Raw genomic sequence first — 18844 nt, forward strand, 5'->3', positions numbered from 1 at the left:
ATAAAGGTTCTTGTTGAACAAACTTGCACCTCTGTCCCTCTTCTGACAGAGAGTCAAATGCTACATTTACATTCCCTAGAAAAATACACGGGTACAATATTACATTCAATGTCACCAGGTTCCTGGGAATCATCCTAGGGGAATCATCTATGGTTCTCAGGGTAAGAATCTCTGTCCTCAGAGGTTATTCTTGAAGTACTTAAACTTTTCCTGGGTGAAAATGAGAAGAAAATCTGAGGTCTTGAACTCACAAACCTTGACTTATTTGCTTCCAATTTGTTTTCCCCTTTGATGTAGGAATTAATATGGGGTGAGGTGTGAGGGGTTGAGGAGGGAAAAGAGAATTAGTATCTTTTCTGACGTGATCGGATGGGGGCCAGGCTTTTGTCTCTTGGTTGTGTTAGGGTGGGAAGGAATGTTACCAGCTAAGAATAAGAAAGAGGTGGATGATTAAGGTATTTTCCAGGCCTTAGCAAGGAAAATGACAGATGAAATGACAGAGAAATCTCCCTCTGCCGAGGCACTGGTAGCAGCCCCTCCAGCAGGGAAAATATTCATTAGAAAAAGAAGCCAAAGTGATGGATGGAGTCAGGGTCCAGCCAGGGTTTGGGAAGAGGCGGTACAGGGTATCGATTGTAGTTCTCAGGAGGAGAGACGAATCAGCAGATATGCTGCAAATACCAGCAGCCTCGGGGCCACCCCAGTTCCGGGGCTGGCTCTGGCTCTGAGATAGCCTTCTGTCATCCTGACAGGTGATCTTGGTCAGCTCAGCTAGGTGCTCCCAAACCCAGACAACGCCACTCCAACCCTCCGTTCTGCATCAGGGCAGCGTGGGTTTCCCACACAGGAGGCACAACACATGAGTTGAGGGCCCTCCCCTACTCCAACTCCCGTGTCCTTCAGCACATCCTACAGACCCCCTCCCTTTGCCCTTCTGATTCACAACACCCACCTCCCTGCACCTACCCTATTCGATCTACTGGGAAGCGAATCGCTTCGTGGCCGCCAGCCCGGGAAGGGGCGCCAGCTCGCTGGCACAGGCACGGCTTAAAGGGGCGTCTTGGGCAGAGAGCGGTTTGGGACCTGGGTTTGTGTGCAGTGAGCTTGGGAGAGTGGCTGGTAGCACAAAGAATGTGCACAAGGTTTAAGAGGGGAGGTCCTGGGGCTTTAGTCTCTTCTCCACCCCGCAATTGTGCATTTCTGAGGGGCTCTCACTGCAAACTCGCCAGGCAACCGCACCACCTCTAAGCCTACATTTCCCAGAAGGCTATGCGGAAGGGAGGGTGAGGGGAAGGCAACTAGTGCTGCGCTTGCGCAAGAGTGAGCTGGAAAGGTGGGAGGGAGAGGGAAGGCGTGCCCGCGGCGAGGATGCGGGGAGGGGGCCGCGCGGCGGCGGCGCCGGGGCGGGCGCGCGTCCGCGGCGGTGATGGCGGTGCGTGAACGCGCGGCGGCAGCAATGGCCGCTCTGGAGCGGCGGGTGCCGAGTCTCGATGACTTCGCGGGACAGAGCTGGAGCTCGTGGGTGGAGCGGGCGGAGCTGCCCGCGGCCGACGGTGAGTGAAGCTCCCCTAGACTCCGAGGACCCCATCACTGTCTCCCCTCCCCCTCTCCGGGCCCCCACCAGCGGAGGGGAGCCGCCGACGGGAGCCGCCGTCCGGCTCCCCGGCCCCCCAAACAAAGGACCCGCCGGGTCCTAGTGCCCGCCCGCTCCTCCACCTTCGCGCCTCCGGGTCCTAGCGCCGGCTCACCGCCAGCAGCCCACCCTGCCCACCTCTGCCTCTGCCGTTGCCCAGTACCTGCCCCCACATCTGCTTGCTTTTATGTTTCTCCTTGCCTGCTGCCCTCCAGCTTCCCCCCCTCCTGCACCTGCCTCGGGCTTTCCCCATCTGCAACAGTCCTCTCCACGTGTTTCCCACGCACCCCACTTGTGTGTCCCCCTCCCAACCTCCCCGCCCCCCCTGTTCCTTCGCCTTTTGCCCCACACCTCCTGCTCCTCTTCGGCGTTTGCCTGCCGGCTGCAGTGCCACTGGACCCCCGCCACCTCCGCATTACTCGGTCCATCCATCTATCCATCCTCCCTTCCTCCCTCCTTCCGTCCATCCATCCATGCCTCCAACCCTCCGTCCTTTCCCGGGCCTCTTGCCCTGCCTCCTGGGCTCTCTCCCCTGACCCCCACCTTCTCTAGGCCCCTGAGTGCTTTTGGTGAGCGGGCTGACAGTCTCTTCTCCTGATCTTTGTCTCCTGGGCCCCAGGGGGCATCTGGCCTCGTGGCCTTTGGGGTGACAGCAGGCATCACGCCCCTGAAGAAGTTTGCAAGTGAGAAGAGGTGGAGGAGGAGACCACATGGAGCGGTCTCTGATGACACTTGTTCTCCTCTGAGACGTCCAACTCCCAGCTTAGTTCTGTCCATCACTGCATTTTAACAGACTTAAGAGTGGGAGCTGCGCCTTGTCTCTTGCACACCTAACCCACCACCCCTCATATCTGTAGATTATATAAGACTGTCAGTATTCTTAGCCTTCTAAAAAGGGGCGAGTCTGTTAGTAGGTGTCAGAAGCAGACCTAAGTGGGGGGAGCTCAGGTCACCCCAGTACCCCATGCTGGGTGGGCAAGGATGGGGCCATTGTCAGGGTCTAGGTGCATTGAGAACCGGAAATGGAATCAGACGGGTTTGGTGACTCAGAATTGATTTTTTTTCCAAGGGACAGGGAGGGGGCGTAGAGGAGGGAGGGGTGAGGAGTAAGGTAGGGGGATGGGGAAAGAATTGCTTTGCACAGCTAAGATGTTTTTGTCATCAACCCAGAAACTGAGGTACAAGGGCAGCCCTTGCCCAAACCCCCCCTTAAGAGGAAAAGGGCTTTTGTAACTGACCAGGGGGACTTTGAAGATGCTGAAGGGCCCTAAGACAGCGGTTTCTCTGCTCTATGAGCATCCTGGCAATGCAGGACCTGAGAAGCTGGGAGTAACTTTGACAATGCCATGGCAACCCAGCTGGAACAAAATTGGGGATGGGGACCTGGAAGAGTGTTTGGGATGCCACAGAATAGCAGAAAGGACCCATCTGCAAAATCTCAAGAGACTTGGGGATCTATACTAAAATATGTTAAGGATTGTTTCCCATTTAAATGGAGAAGCAGGCCCAGAAAAGAGATAATTATCCATAGTCACCCAACTATTCATCAGTGGAATCCTGAACTGCACCTTGGAGTGAAGGATCCACAAGAAAGGTGGCTGGATCCCTCCCAGTGGGGCCAGTTCATTCCGGAGGTAGCAGGTGAAGGAAAAGGGGCACTTGAGAATGATCCACTGAAAGGTTCTCTAAGCGATCCTGAGCATGAGGTGCTTGTCAAGGAGTGAGGGCTTCCTACTGCTTGGCTGCAGGCCGTGGTTGGGTTGGAGATGGGGCTTCTGGCCTGGGAGTGGTCCTTCTGAGCTGTGTTTCTCCTCCAGGGGCTGAGTTGGAGGAGAGTAACAAAAACATGAAGAAGTTGGATGCTATGACCCTCATTAAAGAAGGTGGGAGTCAACACATTCAGGCGGGGGCCCAGGGCAGACAGGACCACCTTCCTCTCTTCTGCCGCATCCCAGGAGGTGGCTGCTTGAAGCCGCAGGTCTGGGGATTCTCGCTTTGATAGGTCTGGGTCAGCCCATTCCCTGGGCTCCTGTGACCTGTTGTGGGAGATCCTAATCATAGGTGTTTGGTGCCCATTCACCTGAAAGCTCACATTCTTAGGGACTGGTTAGATTGAACTCTGGAAGCTGGGAGTGTCCAGGATAAAGCCTGTCATATCACCTGGGAGGGGAAGTGTCATTTGAGTGGCGGATGGGACTATTCTCTGCTCTTACAGGGGAACCCTGGGGTTCCTAGCCCCAGTGATAATGGCTTCTGTCATTGCAGACATGTCCATCTTTGGGCACTGCCCTGCCCATGACGACTTCTATTTGGTTGTGTGTAACCATTGCAGCCAAGTGGTGAAGCCTCAAGCTTTCCAGAAGCACTGCGGTGAGGGGAGCCCTAGGGAGAAGATATTGGGGAGCCCTAGGGAGGAGATAGAGGGGACAGAGGAAGGTGGAACATGGAACTCTGAGGATGGGGTCAGTTGGGAGGTCATGTGGGTAACTGAGGGAGGCTTAGGGAATATGGAAGATCCGGGGTGGGAGGGGCTTCAGAGATGGTAGTGAGTTGGGGTTATTGTTTAAGCAAACATCTAACATCTGGGAGGGGGGTAAGTTCTAGCATTTGAGAAGAGCTAAGAGGTTCAAGAAGCTGGATTCTAGAATTTTGAGTCTTGGAGGCTCAAATTCAAATGGGAAGGAGATAAAATTTAAAATCTAAGTTTTGAGAACTCCAGATTCTCTATCATGAGTCTGTGAGCAGTGTCAGGAGGTTGGGGAAGGAGGCAGTTGATACCACTCACCTCGATTACTCTCTCCACCTCCTGGTGACAGAAAGAAGACATGGGCCCCTCAGCAAGCTTTACGCCCGGGCCCCACCCCCACCTCCAGCCCCTGCCAGCTCTCAGAAATGCCATGTAGTGAATGGGCAGGGCCCAGCTTGTAGAGCCCCAGGTTCTACCAAAACCTCCTCCAGGGAGAAGGGCCAGGGGTCTCGGAGCCGTGGCCACCAGCCTCCTGAGAAGACCCAGAAGGACAGCCTCTGGTAAGGAAAGGCTGGAGACTCCCTAAGACCAGCCCTGACCCGAGCCCAGGGAGGGGTTGACAGAAATTGAGGCAGCTGTAGGGTGATGGGCACTGCTCACAGCAGGAGGCTGCCAGCTCTCTCTGCAGCTCCCAGACCCTTGCCTCAGGGAATATGGGGTCCCCTTTTCTCATGTTATGCACCCCTGCAGTAGCCCACCCAAGTCCCAGGGCCAAGAAAGGAGATGGCTCTGGGCTATAGTCCAGGGCCCAGGCCCAGCCTCCCTACCTCCCAGCCTACACCCTCTCTCCACGTATAGCCTTTTCGTGCCTGTGGTGAATCTGGAGAAGATGTCCAGTCTCCCGAAGCCTGATGGACACGGAATCAGGGTGGCCCCGCCCTCTGCTTTCCTCAGCCAGCCTGGCGGCCTCACCAAGGACTCCCCTGGAAAAAACCCCATGGTGTTCCCTTCTAAAGAACTTCATGGCAGAGAGAGCATCGAGATAACCCCCAACGAGGGCCCCAGTCACCGGGCTGAAGGCAGCCCCCCTGAAAAGGAGCCTGGTGGGGCCAGGCTTCCCCCCAAAACCCACCGGAAGATGGCTCGTGAGTAGTCGTGGTCTTGGGGGTCAGGAAGGTAGAGTGGGGATTCTTTGGACTGCTTTGTCCTGGGGCCTGATGGAGAGGGGGTCAAGAAAGAGTGGGTCTGGCCATCACAGGTTGCCAGGGTACAGGAGCCCCTGGTCATCCCTTGACGTGGACACTTGACCTGCTTGCTTTCTTGAAAGATTCTCTTCAGCTCAGATGTCCTGATTAAGGCTAAGGGAGCCTATGTCCAAGGTGAAGGTATTCGTCCTCACCTTGGGCTGTTGACCTTTATCTCTTTCCTCACCTAGATCCAGGGCACCAGACACCTCCCACATCTGGTTTCCCTGGCATCCCAGATGCTTGTGGCTGCTTTTGTTTCTTGATATGTGTTGCTTTGCCTGGGGCTTGGAGCCTCCAAAGGAGTGTCTGGGCTGGGCATGGGGATGGGATGGTTCTTGCGCCCAGCAGAGAGCTGCCGATGCCTGGAGGAGTTTCTCTGGAAGGCTGTGGCCCCAGACTTGGGGGCCTGTGGCTCTCTTGCCTTAGACCCAGCTCTTCCCAAGCCATTTGCTCGAAGAGGCCAGATCCTCCCATGGGCCTTCTGGAAATGGCCTTGGGGCTTATGGCAACCGCTTTCTTCACAGGGAAGGAGTGCGACCTCAACAGGCAGTGTGGGGTAATAAATCCAGAGACCAAAAAGATCTGTACCCGCCTGCTGACCTGCAAGGTAACCCCCACTCCCACTGCATAGTGAGGGAGAACAGCACAGACACGGGCCTGGGGCGAGGAAGGGAAGTGAGATCAAGCCATGGGGGTTAAGCCCAGACCAGGCAAGGGGAGAGAAGTCTGCCCCAGTGGGCTCAGGGTGGGGACAGCAGGGAGGGGGTGGCTTCCAAAGAGGGGTTCTGGCACTGTTGAGGAGTGAAACAAAGACAAACACATCCACAGACACACTCACACACCCTCTCTCTCCACTTGCCCAGGCCAGAGCTCACCGTTGTCCCCTCACCCCTGCTCAGCTCACACCCCCTCCCCACCCTCCACCCTGCTGTATTCTAGATCCACTCAGTGCACCAGCGCCGGGAGGTCCAGGGCCGAGCTAAGGACTTTGACGTGCTAGTGGCAGAGCTGAAGGCCAACTCCCGCAAAGGGGAGTCTCCCAAGGAGAAGAGCCCAGGGCGCAAGGAGCCAGCTCTCGAGCGCCCCTCCCAGGAGCCCCCCTCCTCAGTCCAGGTTGTGGCAGCAGCGGCTGCTCCCAGCAGCACCTTCTCTGCTCGTGCCAAGCAGACCTACCCATACTGTGCACTGCCCAGGTACGTCCAAGATCCAGTCCCCACCCCACCTGGGGACACGTGGCCCCAAGCCATCAGGGACCCCTGGAGACAGGCCCAGGGAGTGTCTTGGAAGATGCTGATCACTCTACCCTGAGTGTGGGGGGGAGGGACCCCTGGCAGTGGACGGAGGTGATTCCCTGTTCCTAACTCAGCATACTGCAGTGCCCCAGCCTCTGTAGTGTGCCAGTTCCAACATCCAGGATAAAAACATTTTCCCAGCTGCTTCCAACAGGCCAAAAGTTGTAATTGGGGAGCCAAAAGGGTCAGGGTCCTGGGTGAGGCAGTCCTATTGTGTATTTATTTACTGGCCCCTTCGTGTGCAGAGGCTGCGCTGGACCCCGGGGAGAGCCTGCCTTGCCGAAGGAGACACACACGCATCTCTGCCTGTAACACGAGGGGCAGACACGAAACACAGGCTCAGCTCACAGACAGGCTCACAGGAATATGTGATGCAAGAAGGGGGTTGAGAAAATTGACTGGGCTGACCAGAGCTGGGTGCAGTTAATCTCAGAAGATTTTCTGGAGGAGGCGAATCTGGAGCAGATTTCCCCCTGAGGAGGCAGGGCCTGGGAAGTGAAGGGGCTGGGGAGAGACTCCCTCGGGAGCTGTGGCCCCTGATCTTTCTGGCTCTTACTCTGTGAGCTCTGTTGTTCCCTCCCTTCCTGTCCTCCTTCCTCTTTGTCTGATTGCCCAGCAGGGTGTCTGCCCTGGCTTTTTGAGCTTGGCGGGTTCAGGGACACCCCCCACCCTGACCCACTCGCATCACATCGCCCTCACATCCCCTTTGGCCCTTCCAGGTCCCGGGCCTCCTCTGAGAGTGAGTTGGATGATGAAGGCCCTTGTGGTGGTGATGGGGACCCAGGCCTGTTCCCCTTCCCCCTGCCCCGGGGTGGGGCCCAGGCCTCCAGCGAGGAGAGTGAGGAGGAGGGGACATCTGATGACCTCCACCTCCCCACTGACTGCCATTATGCAACCCGGCCCCCTCGGCCACAGGCGGTAAGGACCTGGAGCCGGGACCTGGGGTGGGAGGTGGCCCAGCCCTCCTAGCCCCCAGCGTGGGGAGGAGGTCAGATCCTGTGTGCAGGTGCCCTCCCTGCATTTCAGGCCCCGCCAACCATGTACCTTCCTTTTACCTCCAGTTCTGCACCTTTGGGAGCCGACTGGTGAGTCCAGGATGCTACGTGTTTAGCCGCCGGCTGGACCGGTTCTGCTCGGCACTGAGCTCCATGCTGGAACGGCACCTCAGTTCACACATGTGGAAGTGAGTCTCTTAGCCCCAGAACTTCCCTCCCCAAGCCCCAGGCATACATGGGCTTCAGAAGTCCTAATTCTTTATGCATACCTATAGTTGGGGCTTGGCTGTTTGCTAGGAAGACCCAGGTAGCATGAAGAGGTAGTTGGGAGACTTGGCAGCCTGGAGCTGGGCTAATGCAGGGCATGAATAGGTCTAGGAGTGAATCTTGACTCCAACCCATCACTTCCAGTACCTTTTGGGTTACTAGGGTTAGGGGATGTCCAACCTGAGATTTAAAACGGGTCTGTATGCTGGTTCATTCCGGCCTGTCCCTGTGCCTTCTTCCTAACTCTCAGTTCCAGCAGCTCCCAGCAGATGGCAGCACTACCAGGGCTCTTTTGGGTCAATTCTAGGTGGGGCAGAGAGACTGGTGTATGTTGGTAGGGAGGCCCTCTTGTTTGCTTGGCATCACAGTGGGGCTTTCTTCTTGCTGCAGGAAGATCCCACCGGCAGCTGAGCCTCCATCCCACATTGTCAGCGCCCCCCCATCTGCTCCCCTGAGCCCGTCCTCTACAGGCAGCTGCCCCCGCCTTCCAGGCCCACCTCTCAGACCTGCCTGCCCAGCCTCTACGCCCCCCACCAAGGACAGCCTTGTCCCCAGCTACCCTACAGGCTCCCCCAGTGTGGCAGCCGCCTGCAGCCAGGCGGAGTGCATGGGCGGGAGCCAGGCTATCACCTCACCACTGCCTGCCAACACGCCATCCCCGTCCTTCAGCAAGCTCCCGCCTTCGAAGGCCAGCAAGTCGTCCAAAGGCAAGGACGGGCCCGAGGTGGAGGCTCCTTCTCGAAAGCGAAAGTTATCCCCTGGCCCCACCACTTTCAAGCGGACTTGCATCTTGGAGCCCACTGGAAAAGGCAAACCCTCTGGCTGCCGGGGCCTCTCGGCCAAGACTAAAGCAGCTCTGGGCATGGGGCTTAATGGGACGGTGGGGCCAAGAGTGAAGCGGGCAGGGCCCCTGGACTGTCGGGGTTCCCCTCATCAGCCCCCCACACCAGTCAAGGCTTCTCAGCTGGACAGCCGGGGAGCAGCTGGACATCCGGCCAAGGCCCTGCCAACCAACTGCCTCTCTGAGGAGGAGGTAGCCAAGAAGCGGAAAAACCTGGCTACTTACTGCCGGCCAGTGAAGGCCAAGCACTGCCAGGCTGGTGCCCCTGCCGATGCGGCCTGCTCTGTGCGCCGCAAGAAGCCGGGTCCAGCCCTGGCCTTTGAGGAGAAGTGTTCTACACTGAAGGTACCAGCCCAGCTCCCTGAAGAGCAGGGAAAGGGAAGGGTCAGGATGGATGTGGGTAGAGTGCACAGTGGGAACCTGACAAAAAGGGTGCTGAGTAAATGTTTGTGCCCGGAAGGGCAGATAGGGGAAGTTGAGAGAGAGTTGCTGGGCCATCTTCTTTCGGGAGGGGTGATCCGAGCTTTTGCTTAATGTGCTTTCCCCTGTCCCCAGTCCTCTCCCTTGGGCTAAAGAGATGCTGCCTCTGCCTCTTCCCCTTCCCCCGCTTTTGCTTTAATCAAAGGGCCACTTTCTGAAATGGCTGTGGCCCTCACTCCAGGAACTGGAGCTACCTCTGTTCCCTGAAGGAAAGGAAGTTGGACTCCATGAGCTCTGATAAGAAAGGTTTGGGCAGTGGGGTTGGGCTTGGGTCCCTGAGCTGTGGCCTAACACCTAACATGCTGGGCATGGTCGGGGGGGTGGGTCTTGTTCATTGGTTTTGCCTCTGGGCATCAGGGCAGGAAGGGGCAGGGACACAACCCAAGGTCTACATATGCATGTATGCCCACCTTGCACATTACCCACTGCCAGGTTTTCAGGTGCCGGGCAAGTTCTCCGGAGTTTCTAATAAAGCCAGCAGCCCGGCTTATTTGCCTCTTGGGAGGCCTGGAGCTATGAGCTAACCATATGATCTTAGCCAGGAGGGACATATTGGAAATGGGAAGAGGGGATGCCCTCCTAGTTTAGGCACTGGCCAGGTGCATACCAACACCTTTGGCACCCATATGAGAGTAGTGAGTTTGACAGTTGCCCAGGGCCTGAGTGTGTGTGTATCACACGTGTGCATAGGTGTTCTCCAGCTGCCTCTGCTGGGCTGGCATTCATCTTCCCTCTTGTCCAGCTCTACTCACCAGACCAGCAGGAAAAAATCAAGCCTTAGCTTTTATGGCCACAATTCACTGGATAGGAGGACGAGTAGTTCCCCCAGCCTGACTCTGTCTCTTGCCTCTTGTCTTCCTGCAGTCAAAAGCCCATTAACGAGAAAGTGCCTGCCCACTGCGATGGAGCCGCCAGCACCTCCTCCCCTCCAGATCCGGGCCCCAGGCTGCTGCCGCTTTTTATAACTTTATATTATTTTTTTTAAGAAAAAAAAACTCTTTAAAATACCTCAAGACTGTCTCCCTGTTCTGTTGCTGCTAAGAAAATATAAAAACAGAAACACAGAAAAAGAAGGAAAGAAATGTAGCAAAATGAGTATCCTTACTGTCCCCAGCCGCACCCCAGGAGGCTGAGATGATGGGCAGACTACAGCTCCCATCCCTTGCCTGCAAAAAACTCCCTTATGCGTGTATATTTTTTGTCCTTTTAAACTGTGGGAATGTCTGGGGGGTTGTATCATTGGGGGAGTCTTAAGATGAGGAGGCATGTGGCTCCAAGTGAGCAAAGGGACAACTGCAGTCCCAGTGGGAAAGGAAACATGGGGGGGGGGGCCACCCCTCTGGCTCTACTCTTGGAGCTTTGCCTTGAGGGTCTGTGGGAGTCAGCCTGTGGCCCTTCTCTGGTCTTCCAGCAACCCAAGGCCTCCATCCTATCTCTGAATTACTGCCTCAGTTTCTTCAGCTGTTCCAGCTCTTTCTCTCTCTCTTTTTTTAATCCCTCCCCCATTTCCCCTTTGGTAACCGGAAGTTTGCTTTCTGTGTCTGAGTCTGTTTCTGTTTTGTAGATAAGTTCATTGTGTCATTTTTTTAGATTCCACATATAAGTGATTTCATGTGCTGCCTCTTACTAGTAGCCTTATTTTCTCAACCCCTGAAGCTTGAGTTGGTAACTGCTCTCAGGATGTCCCTGATTTCTTTGGGACAGCCAGTTTTGCTCTCTCCCTGCCCTGTGGGTTTACCCTTAAAGAAGGAGTGCAGCCCCTCCCAGGTAGGCCTCCTTAATCTGAACCACGACTTTTTCTTGGAGGCAGGAAGGGAAAAGGTATGATCGTTTACAGAACTTCCCTTGGTGTGGGAGGCAGCAGGCATGTGGGAGGCCCTGGTCCCTCAGGATCACCTGGATCCCTAGGGCTGAGCAGATGGTGTGGAGGCGGCAAGGGTTGGGAGTGCCCTAGTTTTTCCGTTTGTCTCACTGGGGGAAATGACCACCGTGCAGATAAGGGATACAACTGTTGCCTGTCCTTCCTTTGGTCTTCAAAGGGTACTAGTTTTTGGCATTATCCTTTTCTTTCATTCTCCTTGCTTTTAGGCAAGGAGGAATCTTATTCCCTTAACAAGACAGAAGGGATGGCAGGAGAGAGTGGGCAACCAGGGAAATCCAGTATTTCTGGAAAACTGCTCAAAACACTGGTTTTAACACTCTTGGTTCAGTGTACCAGATTTGCGATTTGGGTGAAATCAGTTGCCATAAATGTAATTTCCACAGGCTACTTCAGACATAAGCCCCATAAGCCTGTGTAGACGTAAACACACAAAGGAGGTTGGCTGAAGAAACAAGGGCGGTCCCCCCGGAGCTGTCCAGTCGCCTTCTGCCCTCGGGGCTCTCCAGGGCAGTTGCGCTTTCCCCCCAGCCTCCAGAGGGCGCTGTGGGCGAGTCCGCCGCATTGCCGGCAGCCTCCCAGGGAGGAGCTTCTCCCGCGGCCACGGCCGCCTCCGCGATCGCAAACCCGGAAGACGCGCCCTGGCAGCTGGGAGAGTGCGGCGGACGGGCACTGTCATGGAGACCCTGGAGGTAGGTCTGGTTCCCGCTCCGCCGAGGGAGGCGAGACTGACCCGCTGGCTGCGAAGAGGCAGTGGGATCTTGGCGCACCTGGTCGCTTTGGGCTTCACCATCTTTCTGACTGTGCTGTCCCGGCCAGGAACCAGTGAGTGGGCACGGCGGGGCGGAGCCATGGAAGGGGGCGGAGCCTAGAAGCTGGAGGGGCAGCACTTGGGAGCACTAAGAGGCATGGAGTGGGGACCCTAGCAGTGGAGGGGCGGGCTGTGGAGGGAAGTAAGGGCGTGGTGGAGCGTGGCCCTGGGGCTTCAGGTGCTGGGAGGAGAGGAGACGACTGAAGCCAACTGAACTCTCTAGTTCATCATAAGCAGAGTCCCTCATGGACGATACAAGTAAAGGAAGGGAGGCCGAGGTCTATTCCAGGACTGGGCTGATAGCTGCCAGGTGCTGAATGAGGGACTCAGGCCAAACTGGTATGTTTGCCTTCTTGGTTGCTCACCGTAAGACCCTTTGGCAGCTCCACTTTGCCCCGAGTTCCTGATTACTGATCAGGGTTGGAGACGGTACACTGACCTTTCCCCTTTAGCCAGATTCTTTGGGTTCCAGCCAGCCACGGGGGCAGAAAGAATGGTGCCCAGCCATCAGTCTGTTCTCTTTGATTCTTAGGTCTTTTCTCCTGGCACCCTGTATTCATGGCCTTGGCGGTGAGTTTGGGCTTCTTTCTGCAGGTGATTTGTTTGGATATGCCACTAAGGAAGCATCCAGCCTTCAGAAGGCTTAGCCTTTCTAAGGCTCAGAGAGGTTGGGTGGTGGGGAACAGCCAAGGCCCCATCTTTCCTTGCAACCTATGGATTAGGAAACAGGGCTGGGCTGTAGGTAATCAGGTGGTTGAAGGGGATGAGAGGGCATGGAAGATACCATTTCTTTCTCCACTAGAGCCTAAAAGGAGGAAGTGGAAGGGGTGTAATCCAGTCACTTCCCACCCGCAAAACTCAGGAGGAAGTTTAACATTTGCCATTCCCATTGGTCAAGAAATGAGAGTCTGTCTGTGGAGGAGGTGGAGGGGGGTACATGGCTGTCAGCCTTAATAATGAGACTTCCACTCAAGTGTGAATTCCCAGTTCTGCCCAGAAATGCTGACCTGTGAGGCAAGCAGCCCTGGTGGGAGTTCTTTAGCCCTTTGTCCTCCTTGGTTGGATGTATGAGGGCACCTCCTTTTCCTTAGGACTCCAAGCTGGGCCTGAGGCTCACTGGCCCTCTCCTGTGTTCACAGTTCTGCCTCTGCATGGCTGAGGCCATCCTACTCTTCTCGCCTGAGCACTCCCTGTTCTTCTGCTCCCGAAAGGTCCGGATCCGACTTCATTGGGTGGGGCAGAGCCTAGCCATCCTCTGTGCAGCCCTGGGCCTGGGCTTCATCGTCTCCAGCAGGACCCGCAGTGAGCTGCCCCACCTGGTGTCCTGGCACAGCTGGGTAGGGGCTCTGACATTGCTGGCTACGGGTGGTCAGGCACTGTGTGGGCTCTGCCTCCTCTGTCCCCGGGCAGCCAGGGTCTCAAGGGTGGCTCGCCTCAAGCTCTACCATCTGACGTGTGGACTGGTGGTCTACCTGATGGCTACAGTAACCGTGCTCCTGGGCATGCACTCCGTGTGGTTCCAAGCCCAGATCAAAGGTGCAGCCTGGTACCTGTGCCTGGCGTTGCCCCTCTATCCAGCCCTGGTAATCATGCACCAGATCTCCAGCTCCTACTTGCCAAGGAAGAAAATGGAAATGTGAGTTCCTCCGAACTCTGAATCTAAATGGGACATTTGACTTGGACTTCAGTGGTTCCTTTGGTGACTTTCAAGGATCCACTTCAGAAGTGGTAGGGTTTTTGTACTTCTTAGCTGGGCCAGGGGCTGCAGAAACCCAAACTGCTGTTGTTGACAGATAACTCAATGGGCCAAAATGGGGAAATGTGCTGGGCGCAAGTGGAAGGCGATGGGGAGCTTGATCCTGAAGCCTCCAATCTTGATGGGTGACAGAAGTGTTGGGGGGGCTGGTGATGGTGTTGGCAGCCACTTCTTGCCTGCATACCTGATGAAAAGTCGAGTTCCTGTAACGTATGAATGGCAGACATGGCTCTTTGGGTCACTTTGAGAAAGTGGTGTAGTGGAGAGAGCCCATAGGTCTTGTTTACGGGGTATGGTCCTTGTAGACTCTACTGTATGACTTTATGCAAGTCACGTGTCTCAGGACCTCAGTTTCCTCATCTGTGTAATGAGTGATTGTTTCTTTACAATCTCTAACATTCGGTGTCTGTCAAGTTGACGTCACAGACTACCCTCCCAGCTCAGGACCACTCAGCAGACTCAGAATGTTAATTCTTACATTCACCATTCCCTTACCCCTCTCGAGGGACAGGTCTGCTCTCGTGGCCTTTCAGGAATCTGTGTTGATTTGGCCCCTGGACCAGGGCACAAGGGGTCAGGTGCAATGGAGACAAGGGGCCCAGGTGAGGGTCTCCAGAACTCCAAGACAGTAAAGGCACTAAAGTCACTTTAAAGATTTTAGAGGAGCAGAAGGGCTTAACTAAGCCTATGGCTCCTGGCTGGGCTTCTTGGCCCAGCTAAGAACTTCCTTCCGCTCACCCCAGGATCTGGGCTTGAAGCTGCAGGACATGGGTGTGCTTCTTCCCCTGACATCCATTTGCAGTGGTAGAGCATCTCATGTTTTGTCCTTCTTAGGGCTTAGGTTCTTGCCTTAGCTTTGTGGAGCTGTTCTGAAGCATTTAGAACAAAATAAGAGCCAAGGATGTGGGGCAGGGCCCTTCTGATCTAGGGAAGACAAAGTCTCCCTGGTTCCCCTTCTTCCTTTGTCAGCTAAGCTTTCCTCAGTTGTTGTCTCTTGCCAGCTTTTTGGCCCAGGAAGGGGCTGAATTTGGTGCCAGGTGGCAAATGAAGACTGGGACCTCTTCCCTGCAAAGACCCCCTCCTTGTTCCAAACTGAAAGTAGGTCCTCAGACTGCTCTCAATGGTCAGGGATGGATGCCAGACTGGATAACTGCTGTCTGGCTCAGTCGGGGAGATTGGACCCCCACAGATCATGGCAAGGACTAAAAATGGTCGAGCCAGGAAAGCTGGTATTGAGGTGGGTAGAAAGAACTCAGTGGGAACTCTGGGAGGCCTAGGGTGTAGGGCCTGGAGCTCTAGGTCCTGGGAGTAGAGGGAGCTGTTCCTAGATGGGAATATATTGGAAAGCCTAGGTCTTTTGAAGATTCGAGACTTCCGCTCAGAAACAAGGAGGTTGGTAGGATTCAACAGTACAGGAATGAAAACTGCAAGGGCAGGTGTCCTCTGAGCAGACCTCACTAGGCTCCTCCTAGGTTAGATGGCATCTCTTAGGAGCTCTCCAGATCCTGAGCATCTAAAGGGGGTCCCTGCTTTGCAGAAGGGGGTTGTTCCTGTCTCTTTCATTGCCCTTTCTCCTCTCCAACTCCCCAGCGTGGTCTGAATTGGGAGAGCTGGTTACTGGGGCTGTGTGGGAAAGATTCTCACCTAGGGTCACTTTGGTCACCTCTTGCGCATCACAGCCAGTGCTGGGAGTCTCACGCTGTCTACAGCAGGGTGAGAGGGCCAGGTGAGGTTCACCAGCTTGCTCTGGGAGCCAAGCAGGCAATGCCATAAAGCCTGAGCCTGCCTGAGGTGTTGCCTCCTCCCAGGTGGTGCGGGGGCTGATGGGCGGGCAGGCAGGCGGGCTGACAGCCGGCAGTTTGCGTGGGCAGTGCCAGCTGATGTCTATTCCCAGCCCTGGGAGGAAGGGGAAGTCATTTATATTCTGCAGGAGGAAGGAGCCCCAGCTGTCACCTCTCTGACCAGTAGGCCTGGGGGGCAGGGGCACAGGGCAGAGAGGAGGGCACAGGTGGCCTCCTTGCGCTTAGCCAACCTGATTGCAGTATAGGGAGGAGGTCACCAGGAGGCGCCCTTCTTCCCAGATGGCCAGACTGTGGGGGGACTCCCCCCCCCTTCCCCTCTTTGCCTTTCTCCTTCCATCACCACCTGCCCTCACATCCTGGGGCAGCAGCTGGACAACCGTTAGTCCTCAGTGCCAGGGCATTCTTCCTCCAGCTGGGACCTAATTGGCTGCCAGCGGCATATGCAGTTTCCTCCCCTCTGCACCCTCCATCTACACCCCCGCCCCACCTCCCTGTGTCTCCCCAACTGGGATATTAGCTGGGCTCCTCAGCAGTGAGGCAGAGGCCCTGGGGGAGAAGCAAATAGCTGCCCTTTTGCCCTTCTCCCCTAGCTAGGGAAAGCTGCTAGTAGTCAGCCTATTTTACCTTTAAAAAAAAAAAAAAAAAAAAAGCCAGGGTGCTCAAGTTTTTAAAAATTTCGAGTCATTTGCACAAATTTGCATATCAGGCTCACTAAGTCCTGATTCCAAATATGATTACATTCAAACTCAACCTTGAGGACATTAGAAACATAGATGGTTTTGTATCCAAATCCAAATGGTAATGGGATTACCATTCTGGGTTCAGATACCACCCCCAGGCCCGCATGTTTCCCACAGCCACCCCTTCCCGCGGCCCCACCTCCCTGGCCGGGGGTGGTGTTGAATGGCAGGAGCTGTGTCTGGGGAAGTCTTCCAGCCTCACCTTCTTGGCGGCTTCAGCGGCACAGAGGTAGGCTGCTGTTCTCGCCAGCCCGTGACTCCTTTCTCCCCACCCTCTTAGAGGACAGACTACCCCTCCCCACTCCTTGACCCTGGCCTGTCCCTTCTTTCTCATTGTCCCCACCTTTCTACCCCCGTGCATGGCTGCTATGGGTCTTGTTTTTAAAACCTCTCTGTGGGAGATCCAGGCATTCTCCCTGAGCCAGCTGGCTGATATGCCAAGGCCTGTTCAGAGTTAATAATAATCATTAGCTGAATAGTGCTGAGGCCTTTCAGCTCCAGATCTCTAAGCACTTGCAGGCTGAGTCAGCCAGCCCTCACCTTCCCCTTCTTTGGGGGCTGCAGACAGGGGGAGGGGTCAGGAGTTGCACCTCTCAGCCAAGCCTTGAGGCGTCCTTTCTCTGGGAGTGGGCCCTTTTTACCTGACGAAGGTCAAGATGTAGAGCACACAGTGTAAGTTCCATTGACACTGGTAGTGGCCGTGGTGGCTGTTGACCTTGAACTTCTAGTTCTCCTGCCCTTCCTTCTGTTGACCTGTCTTGGCCTCCAGAGGACACCCTTGGTCCTGACTCCCCGCCCTGCCCCCACACTTCTGGTGGCCCTCTGCAGGCTTAGGGAGCAGGGAAACATCTGGTTTAGTGCTCCTGCTGTCCTATGTCTGGTTGTCTGGTTGACATAAAGGGCCTGTGTATCCTGAAGTGGAAAGTGCGTCCTGGGAGCTAGGAAACCTCCAGGCTGGGTTTACTCAGCCCCTAACACTGGCTTGGCTACAGGCAAATCACTGACTGCCTGACCTACCTCATAGGGGTGTTGTGAGCGCTCAATGACAGAATGCATGTTAACAGGCACTGGAAAGTTCAAAGCATTGAACAAATGTAAACAGGTGGTATGATATTCTTGTCCTTATCTCTTTCTCGCTCAGCCTGGCTCTGGGTTTTACACTTCTTTTAGGGAGGCAATAAAAGGTTAATGGATAATGATGCTTACGGAACCCAAGTCTCAGAGAGATTGTGTTGCCAGCCATCATCAGAGAACACAGACACATTCCCTCCTCGACACAAGGTCAGCTCTCCCCCACTCCTGTCAGGAATGCCACTGAGGCTGTGACTCTCGTAAGGCTTGCCCCAAGTGCTGTCAGCTGGTATTTTCAAGCCATGGAGCCGACTGCAAAATCTGGGAGTCTGTAATTATCCCCCCAGTCCAGCCTCAAGTTCCTGGAGCTGGTCTTAGCCTAGAGCTCCTGGCTACAGATCTCAGTTCCTCCTACCTAATTCTGCTCTTCTGAGGGAAAAGTGGAGCAGACAAGCCAGGAAGGCAGGAGCAACAGCAATGGACACGATGACCCTGCCACACCGACCCCCCGGTTTCCCCTGTAGCCACAGGCTGCGTCAGGCCCTCACCCAGGCACTGGGTGGAGATGCAGAGTTGTGAGACACGGCCCCTGGCTCGTTCACAGGTTTGTTTCTCCTTCCTTGTTTCAGGCTCTTGGAGTAGGATCACAGACCTTTCCTCCTCAAAGGACTTTACTGGGATTAAAGCACACGCACACGCACACGCACACGCACACACACATGTGGTGCATGCCATGAAAGCAGTTATGTTTAAATTCAGAGAAGGATATTTCCCATTCTACTGGTCTTGCGAACAGCCAGCAGTCCGCCTGTAGTGGGCATAGAGGCAGGCACCACAGCAGCGCAGAGGCTTCCGTATGTTTTTTAATCTTTTTTTTTTTTTTGTCCTGGGATCCAGGAATGAAACACTAATCAGGCATTGTGGTCACGGCCTCAGCAACTGTCGACAGCATAGACACAGAGAAGATGTAGCTGAAAGGCAGGATAGTGCCCCAGAGCTGCCCTGGATGGAGGTCTGATGTAGACCGTCTCCAGCACTGGGCTAAGCTTAAAGCAGACACAGATTCCCTCCAGTAAGACGACCTTCTCCCTACCCACCACCCACTCAGAAGGCTTGATTTAGTTACCAATGTGTGAGGAATAAGTCCTAGTTTTTAATCTACCTGCTATCATCAGAATTTCCCTGATGATTTTTTAAACCTCTGTTGAAAGCAGATTAAGTTGCTACTTTAGGCCATTCTCTGCTGCCAGAGGATTCAACTGCCTCACTGAGTATACATGTGGGGACCCCAGCACCCCGCCTCTTTAAAGCAGATTTCCAGTTATCTCATAGTGCTTTCTAAGGGTGCCCAGGACTAGGCTAGGCCTTTCTGCTTAGACCCACACCTTAAGCAAACTATGGCCAAGTGAAGGAGCAGTGGGAGGCGAAGGAAAGCAGCACAAAGTTCTGTCCAGCTACAGCGCTCCCCAAACTGTGTGGATGTTTGTGTGCACACATACACATACGTGCACGCACGCGTACAACCCCCATCCCCAACGCTGGGTTCAGTGACTCTCACTTTAT

At 55.1% G+C, this 18844-nt stretch overlaps 2 protein-coding genes across 6 annotated transcripts; both read left to right on the forward strand.

Moving 5' to 3' along the window:
* The first annotated feature begins 1196 nt into the window (after positions 1-1196).
* On the forward strand, positions 1197-10221 carry ATXN7L2 (ataxin 7 like 2). Of its 3 annotated transcripts, XM_031457741.2 has the most exons (12): positions 1199-1553; positions 3451-3516; positions 3899-4003; positions 4450-4660; positions 4959-5245; positions 5872-5954; positions 6287-6540; positions 7359-7557; positions 7701-7822; positions 8292-9087; positions 9404-9468; positions 10087-10159. In XM_031457741.2, the coding sequence occupies exons 1-11, from the start codon at positions 1427-1429 to the stop codon at positions 9458-9460; spliced, it is 2307 nt and encodes a 768-aa protein (XP_031313601.2). In that variant the 5' UTR covers positions 1199-1426; the 3' UTR covers positions 9461-9468; positions 10087-10159. The 3 variants fall into 3 exon arrangements, with proteins under 3 accessions (XP_064344869.1, XP_031313601.2, XP_031313602.2); XM_064488799.1 differs by lacking the exon at positions 3899-4003 and having other exon boundaries at positions 1197-1553; XM_031457742.2 differs by lacking the exon at positions 9404-9468 and having other exon boundaries at positions 1317-1553; positions 10087-10221.
* A 1449-nt stretch (positions 10222-11670) lies between these two features.
* On the forward strand, positions 11671-17420 carry LOC105085643 (probable transmembrane reductase CYB561D1). Of its 3 annotated transcripts, none has more exons than XM_010975909.3 (3): positions 11671-11793; positions 12445-12482; positions 13052-17420. In XM_010975909.3, the coding sequence occupies exons 2-3, from the start codon at positions 12471-12473 to the stop codon at positions 13550-13552; spliced, it is 513 nt and encodes a 170-aa protein (XP_010974211.1). In that variant the 5' UTR covers positions 11671-11793; positions 12445-12470; the 3' UTR covers positions 13553-17420. The 3 variants fall into 3 exon arrangements, with proteins under 3 accessions (XP_010974211.1, XP_010974210.1, XP_010974212.1); XM_010975908.3 differs by having other exon boundaries at positions 11779-11926; XM_010975910.3 differs by lacking the exons at positions 11671-11793; positions 12445-12482 and adding an exon at positions 11828-11926.
* Positions 17421-18844: the final 1424 nt, after the last annotated feature.

This window comes from Camelus dromedarius, chromosome 9 (genome assembly GCF_036321535.1).
Source record: "Camelus dromedarius isolate mCamDro1 chromosome 9, mCamDro1.pat, whole genome shotgun sequence".
Classification (NCBI taxonomy): domain Eukaryota; kingdom Metazoa; phylum Chordata; class Mammalia; order Artiodactyla; family Camelidae; genus Camelus; species Camelus dromedarius.

Coding starts and splice junctions, on each gene's coding strand:
- ATXN7L2 (XM_031457741.2), top strand. CDS start 1,427: ATGGCGGTGCGTGAACGCGCGGCGGCAGCAATGGCCGCTCTGGAGCGG. Junction 4,661..4,958: donor ACCCAGAAGGACAGCCTCTG/GTAAGGAAAGGC, acceptor CTCCACGTATAG/CCTTTTCGTGCCTGTGGTGA. Junction 7,558..7,700: donor GGCCCCCTCGGCCACAGGCG/GTAAGGACCTGG, acceptor TTTTACCTCCAG/TTCTGCACCTTTGGGAGCCG.
- LOC105085643 (XM_010975908.3), top strand. CDS start 11,779: ATGGAGACCCTGGAGGTAGGTCTGGTTCCCGCTCCGCCGAGGGAGGCG. Junction 11,927..12,444: donor GCTGTCCCGGCCAGGAACCA/GTGAGTGGGCAC, acceptor TTTGATTCTTAG/GTCTTTTCTCCTGGCACCCT. Junction 12,483..13,051: donor CTGTATTCATGGCCTTGGCG/GTGAGTTTGGGC, acceptor CTGTGTTCACAG/TTCTGCCTCTGCATGGCTGA.